General features: G+C 35.1%; 1 protein-coding gene across 1 annotated transcript; it reads right to left on the bottom strand.

The window, feature by feature from the left end:
* Positions 1–1,825: 1,825 nt before the first annotated feature.
* LOC124433618 (60S ribosomal protein L27-like) lies at positions 1,826–7,496 on the bottom strand. Its single transcript, XM_046983403.1, has 3 exons — positions 7,243–7,496; positions 4,535–4,645; positions 1,826–1,975 (listed from the first exon to the last, which is right to left on the bottom strand). Exons 1-3 carry the CDS (start codon positions 7,491–7,493, stop codon positions 1,927–1,929), a joined length of 411 nt encoding a protein of 136 aa, XP_046839359.1. The 5' UTR covers positions 7,494–7,496; the 3' UTR covers positions 1,826–1,926.
* Positions 7,497–7,717: the final 221 nt, after the last annotated feature.

Genomic DNA, 7,717 nt, shown 5'->3' with positions numbered 1-7,717 from the left:
AGCCCTTTTCCCTCGGAAGCATACATTAAGAGCATTTATTTTTACATGTCAGCAATAGTTTGCAGGGGACGTTTTTCAGGGGACAGTTTGCAAACGTTTGCAAATAGTTTGCAAATAGTTTGCAAACGTTTGCAAATAGTTTACAAACGTTTTCAGGGACAGCCTGAAAAACAAAATACAAAACAAAACTTGCCCTTTTCCCTCGGAAGCATACATTATGAGCATTTATTTGCTATTATAATTTTACTAATGTAGATATTTGCAATTCAGCCGCAAGGCTGCAATTAATATTTTAATAAACTACCTACCTACCTACCTACCTACCTACCTACCTAGTGCATGTAACTCGTTTCAGCATCGTAGCTCTTCAAATTTCTAGAGCTTTAGATGCAGGCCCACTCGGGCGTCTCTCAATCTGGGTCGGGGTTCTTTACAATGTTTCTACAAGAAAAGTATTTCTTCGGTTGATTAAGATTTGTGGTTTGTTTGTATTAGAGTCTTCAACAATTTTGATGCTGTGACATTTAATCATGTATTTGAAAATAATTAGTGCTGAACTCATTTGGAGGGGGCGCTCTTTAAAAAATGATTGCGATTGCAGCGCTCATTCGAGGGAGACGCTCTTTTATGGGGCGGCACTAATACAAAAACTGAACCTACTAGTGCGTTGTGATTAGCTAATGGAGACTAGAGCCATTCTGTTAACTAGGTTGCTTAGGAAAACTCCTAGGTTGGTCGAACACAGTTGTTTCTTAGCCTACGTCATATACCCAAACTTCCTGTAAGGGTATTTAAAATATTGATGAAAGGCGCCAACTCCGCGCACAAAACATATCCGTTTGAGCTGACACATAAGTTATACTGCTTTGTTCAAGTTAATAACGGCTTCAAACTCTGTTCTGATCTCATCTTTCAGAAATTTCATATCATTTTTGGCAGAAGGGACTCAGCGACAAAAACTACAAGCAAATTATTTGAGATGTACTACCACACAGCAATTATACATTTTACAAAAGCTTTTCAATTAGATGTCTGCGAATTGAAATTAAAAATAAATTTTAAGTATAAGGTACGAGAGTGAAAGGTTTTCCTTAATATTGCATAGACCCTTACGAATGGTATGGCCCAGATGTGCCCGTGCTTCTTTTCCTTTTTACTTACATTCTACTAAAAATGCTTTGCTTTCCTTCACCAAGAGGCTTCAGTAATTTGAAATGTGCAATATTTAAAGTTGTTCATGTTTTGTACCCTTATGCGATCTAATTCATCATCTACATTTAATGTGCCTATATCACCTTCAAAGATGAGTTATAAATATTTATAAATATTTTATAAATAAAAAATTTGATCTTCCTTGACTATTTTGGGCCTCAAAGTTGGCTTTTTTCGTGTTTGACCGCGAGGCGGCGCTTTGATGGGTCTAGTTCACCAGTTGCGACCTTCAGTGTAGAGCAGGCTGCTTTTTAACGCTGTAGTTTATAGTGAAACTTGTAGCAAAGTAAAGAAATTTTTTTTCATTAAACTAAAGTTATATTGTGCACGTTGTTATTGAATCACACTGTAATTCTATAACGTTATAAAGCAGCGTGTTCTCCAATGTAGGTCACGTCGGTAAACTAGACCCAGCCACAGCACCTCACGGTCAAACACAAAAATGCCAACTTTGATGCCCAAGCCGAGGAAGGTCAAATTTTCGTCTTATAAAATGTTGCAAATGCTATTAAAATAGTCAACTCTATATAAAGAGATAATTTCCTAAGGGTGATAAAGGAACTTTATTCGATATATCATAAAGATGAGTTGCGACAAAGAATTTAACAAATCGTCAATTTTGAAGATCCTTTATTTAAATAAGCGTGTAAATTAACAAAAAACAACTTCCTTCCAAAAGAAAATTCTTCTATCAGAAATGTTACACACTTTATCTTAAAACCTTAACTTTTGGAAGAACCACTTGTTTTTTCCAGCTTTGTACCTGAAAAAAACAACAATACTGTTAAAAAAGCGCCGAATGACAATGCAAATCAATTGACCTAACTGATCCCACATTCTTCATAATGCAAAAGTTTGTATTTACGAATAATGTAGCAGGAATAAAATTTGTCGTATTTTTAGATTACACATAAGTTTCACTCATATCATTGATATGTTTGATATGAATAGAGAATCGATATGTCTGGACAAGACATAGCATAAGCAATGTACCCAATGCAATCCACCCCCCAAATTGTTTCGTTTGCGCGCATAATCCCGTTATAGTATTTTACTGATATTAGTTTAAACTAAATACCTCAAACTATCATACAAATCCAGGCTTTGCAATGAGACACACGCGATGGCAAAGGCTGTTGCTAATGGTCATAAGGTCAAAATGACAGTGAGCATTAGCTAACAGCCTAGCACATGTGAAAGGATACGTGTCAAATTATACTGGGAATCCCATGCAATGTGCAGAGTTGTTAGAATTAGTCTTTTAAATGCAACTAAAAAACCAACACGGCTAACTGCTCAAAAATACAATTACAAAGGACGTACAAATATACACGTTAATAGCTATAAATAATACAAGTAGTAGCGTTGCCACCCAGCAAGTTTGGTTCTGTTATTCAAATTTTTATGCGTTTACTTACACGGAAAAAACTTGCGGGCTGCGCAACTGAATCCAAGTCAGAAGTGTATTAACTTATCGGTTGAGTAAACACAATGTCATACAGACATAAACGTCAGAAAGTTGTGGCAAAAGAGAAGTGGTTGAAGATATAATATTACCAGTAAAAAAAAGGTTTTCGGTTGCATTTTGCAAGGAGACATCACTTTCCATTGGTCAAACACGTGAGCACGCGAGACAGGCAATCGCGTGAATAGTAGACGAAAAATACAGTTTTCGGAATAGAGCAAACGGGACTCGTGAGAACGATACTAGTTTGTAACATGTAAATTGTATGATGAACTGGGTTGTAATAAAACTATATTGGTTTGAAATCTTATGAAAAATATTCATTAACTATATTTTGTAGCCATACACCCAAACTTATTTTTAAAATTTGGAGTTAATGGCATTAAAAATAAAATATTACTTAAATTTTGTTTACCAATCTACTTCATTTTGAAGCACTCAATTTTTACCTGGCTACACACATGTGTGTGACATGTACCTATTTTTCTAGCACTCAATTTAAACAACAAGTATTTAAATTTGAGTTTTAAACGCAACTTAAATTTTTGCCAAATTTAAACAGCCATAAAACCGACCAACATAAAACGTTTTCACTTAATGCGTTAAAGTCGTATTTAAATTTAGTATAGCAAAATAAAAAAAAGTACTTTAGAAAGGGCCACTTTAAAAATGATGTTTTTCAAGAGGGCCGTGGACGACGACAGTTCTACGACAATGAGTTGCTAACTTTATCAAGTACGTGTATGTTATTTAGTGAACAGTTGTTTTTACAATTAAAAATGTTCATGCAACAAACAACATGCGCAGTTGGAATAAAAATTATAATGAATCAGAAGAAATCATTTCTGACCTCATTTGGTAATGTTCAACACATGTACGGACGCGACACTTAAATGCATATGAATTTATGTACATTCATTTGATCTCACAAAGACGTTCATTCATGCTTAACCGACAAGCAATTTTGGTTTTCCAAAGAAATTCATAAAACATCTTGTCAATTTTTCTTAAATATAATACAAATGGCCATCAACAAAATGCTTGCGATAAATGTGATAGCAATAAGCAAAAAAATAGCAAAGAAAGTTTTTAAAATGTAGAACACCAGAACGAAAAGTATTAATATAATAAGTAAGAAAGAAAAATAAATAATTCTATACTCCCGCTCAAAATATAGCCTAAATCCTAATGGATTAAAATTCTGGGTTTCCAGTGTCCAAAGAAATATGCCCCTGCAAAGAAATTTCCATGAAAGGCCCCAGCTCACATTTCCTGGAAACATGCCACTCCCTCCCCGACGATCGTGAATTTGTCCAGCCTGATTTGAAATTTGATATTTACAACTACTTAGAAAAGGGAATTAGTGCCTTTATTGCATTTAGCCAAAGACAGCACAGTCACAAAGTAATTTGTGGTTCGTGCATGTCTACTGAAACCGTTTTTGAAACACGAAGGAACGCCGAGACATCATACTGAATGATTAAATATACTGATTGAGTTGGTGAAATGGTTTTGGGAAACGTGTTGAGTCGTACAAGCCATTGTCCTTATGTGTTTGTGCATTTATTTCTACTTATCCTTTACAAGAAAGGTGACTATAAACATGTTTGCCAACAAGTGATGTCAACGCTAAAGTGCGACAGTTTTTCTGAATGGCTTAAAATTTGACTGAATTTATACGCAAATAATTTGAAATAACTTTGATTTCTTAAGATCTTGGCTTTGAAAAACAGTTTCACTATTTTCGAGATAGGAGAAAATGCTTGTAAGGGGCAAAATTTAGGAAGAGGGGGGACAGGGAGGACAAACTTCATGGGACACCCACACAATTGAAATTTCAGGTAAAAAAATCACTACCTTTCTTCAAATTTCACTTTAACTTCGTTTCTCGCTTTTCGTTTGAGAGCAACGTCCTTTAACACGTCCTTGTTAACAACACCTTTATCTATCTGGACATCGACAGAATACCTATAATATAGATAGCGTTAGAGTCAAAACGTCATCTTGCCTTTTCGAACAAGGAACCGTCAATGTAAAAGCTAGTGTAAAATACAGAAAAACATTGAAAGGAAGGTATGGCCATAGAGCTGGCAAAGAAACATTTCAAACCAACTTGTATGGTAGGCTAAAATGTCAATGGCAGTGTGAATCGGTATTTAAAAAATAAAATACTGTGCTTGCACAGGCTTAAGCAAACACGAAAAAGAAATTTTTTTCTTTATAAAATAACAATAATGCGAAACAGACAAATATAAAACAAACGTTTTACTTTTCTTTTAAAATGCATAATGCACGATTGATTTGCAAATCGTCATTGATTGACTTGACTAATTGAGCTCAGATCTGTTTGCAAAGGCTAAAGCAAACACAGCTATAGACAAAGCAGCACACGCGTTTTATTGTGTTTATTATATCATATTGGATTTAACCAAGCACGTACGTATAATTAATTAGCAAAGTTACCGTATCAAAGTTCAAAAAGTATAAGACACTTGTCAATAGGACTCAACAAACGTTCACTTTTGTGGGTAACATTGGTGACGTGAAGCACAATTGCTTTTATATCTTTGGGCAGAACAGTAAAAAACTATAGCAGCATATGTTGTCAGAAAGATATAGAAACTACATAAAACAATATATTCAATACAGTCAACTCTCGCTTTACGAACACCACGTTATTGCTGTCATACTGCTATTACGGACAGAAGCAAAATCCCTCACTGAAACTACTATAAAATGTATTACAATTACTCTCTCTACCATATGAATCATATTTATCAGGTTAATAATAAGTTGATCAAACTTATTGCGAGTAATGTTTTAGTGAGACACCTAAATCATGTTTTTCATTTGTCAACTTAATAATATCATATAAAACAATATCTGTAAACGTTCCACTCACTGTGCTACTAACTGCCATGAGCAGTAAACGTCAAATCGAATCACAGAGTCCCGGCCTGGCCAGTTTAAAAGGTGAAAGGTCTACTTAGTTCTGTTTGTTCTCCACTCTTCCTCCTCAACTTGCCAACGATGACTGAATAAATTCAAGAACGATATCAAACCAAAGAAACACAAAATAAGTAGAAATAAGTAGACCTTTCACCTTTTAAACTGGCTATACCGGTCACAGACCCGGGACTCCGTGATTCGATTTGACGTTTACTGCTCATGACACTTAATAGCACAGTGAGTGGAGGGTTTACAGATATTGTTTTATATGATATGCTTTTAAGTTGAGAAATGAAAACATGGTTTAGCTGTTTCACTAAAAACATTACTTGCATAGATTTTCAGTTCTATCCATGTATGTACCTTTCACTAAATATTACAAGTCATTAACAAACGTTTTAATAAAATAAACCAGTAATCTTATTTAGCACCCCGGCTGTTATTGTAGACTCTCACTATTGACGACACTCAAAACAGACGACTCTCACTGTTGACGACGACTATCACTATAGCGGACTCTCACTATTGAGGGCTCTCACTATAGCACCCTCTCACTATTACGGACTCTCACTATTACCGACTTTCACTATTACGGATTCTCACTATTACGGGGATTCTCACTATTACGGACTTTCACTATTACGGATTCTCACTATTACGGAATCTCACTATTACGGATTCTCACTATTACGGATTCTCACTATTACGGACTCTCACTATTACGGACTCTCACTATTACGGACTCTCACTACTACGGACTCTCACTATAGACGACTCTAGCCATTGCAGACTCTAGATACATTGTTCTCTTTAAGCAAACTAAGCATAACCCAGATATTCATTGAAAACAATCTTCTTTTGCAATTATAAGGAAAATTACAGCCCCTAGCTAGGATTACGTGCATAAAATTACCATAAATGATTTCTTATTAAATATCATATAGCTTTGAACCCAAATGACATCTACGTAGCTATGTATATAAAGTTCAGTTTGAGGAATGTACAAACGTGCGCAGGGACAAATTTGTAGGCAATAATGTTACACAATGATTATTCAGCGCGTGAAAAAAATTTTCAAAAGGCAATCCATCATACGTGCAGTTCACACTCAAGTTACCAAATTACAACATGATACAAGACGACGAAAATGTTCGAATTACAATTCAGGGCCACAAAAATTATTAATTGGAATTTGCTAACTTAGATATAAATTTCCGAACTTCTAAGATACGTTGCACGTTGTTTTCACAAGTGACGAGCAGTTTGATTCGCCAGCATGATTGAAACGCACAACGTTGAACGCAATGCTCACGCCATTTGAAAAGTTTATTAAAACACGTAATAAACTTTTCAAAAACACCCCGGACTTTTTTACTTTAAAATGCAAGGTCAGCATAAATTGGCCGAACTTGGACACTGACAAGTAGAACAACAAAAATCAATCGATTGTAAAATGCAATCTACTCAACCATGAGCAAGGAAATTACTCAATAATCATAATAACAGGTTCATCATACAATTCTTCTAAAAGAACAGCAAATATCTTGTATTCATAAGAACACTACAATCAAAAGGGTAGAAAATTGGCCGGCAAAGAGAACAAAACAACACTATACCTGGTGGGCATGATGTGATTGTAGTTGATAACTTTTACGAATGGCTTGATTTTGCATCGCCTAGCTGTTCGTTTCTTCCCCATCTTTTTGTTGATCTTCAAAGGATATCTGTCAATACCAACAACCAAAGCATGACCATACGGTTTGTCAGTAGTTGCTTCATCATAATTCTTTACAATTACAGCCTTCCGACCAGCATAACGCCCATTCAGGATGAGTACAACTCGATTGGATTTCATGAACTTTCCCATTGTCTGAAAGAAGTTGACATAGGTTTTATGAATATTTGATCACAAAAGGACATGGCACTTGAAAATAACTTTTGCTGACATAAACAAAGACAGAGATAACATAATTTTCTCCATTTCAAATATAGCTAATGGTATTTGAGAAACTAATATTTGTGAAAAGCTTAAAAAAGAAATGATGCTAGGTGGATATGATTTTGTTAGATAAAACAATTCATGGCATACTG

Source organism: Xenia sp. Carnegie-2017, unplaced genomic scaffold, assembly GCF_021976095.1.
Source record: "Xenia sp. Carnegie-2017 unplaced genomic scaffold, XeniaSp_v1 HiC_scaffold_133, whole genome shotgun sequence".
NCBI lineage: Eukaryota > Metazoa > Cnidaria > Anthozoa > Malacalcyonacea > Xeniidae > Xenia > Xenia sp. Carnegie-2017.
This window is presented reverse-complemented; position numbering and strand designations above follow the sequence as displayed.

What these genes read in the sequence shown, in the direction of transcription:
- LOC124433618 (XM_046983403.1), bottom strand. Translation starts at nt 7,493, where the DNA reads ATGGGAAAGTTCATGAAATCCAATCGAGTTGTACTCATCCTGAATGGG. An exon ending in AATCACATCATGCCCACCAG is followed by an intron (nt 4,646 to 7,242) that starts GTATAGTGTTGT and finishes TCTATATTATAG; the next exon opens with GTATTCTGTCGATGTCCAGA. An exon ending in AAAGTGAAATTTGAAGAAAG is followed by an intron (nt 1,976 to 4,534) that starts GTAGTGATTTTT and finishes TGTTTTTTTCAG; the next exon opens with GTACAAAGCTGGAAAAAACA.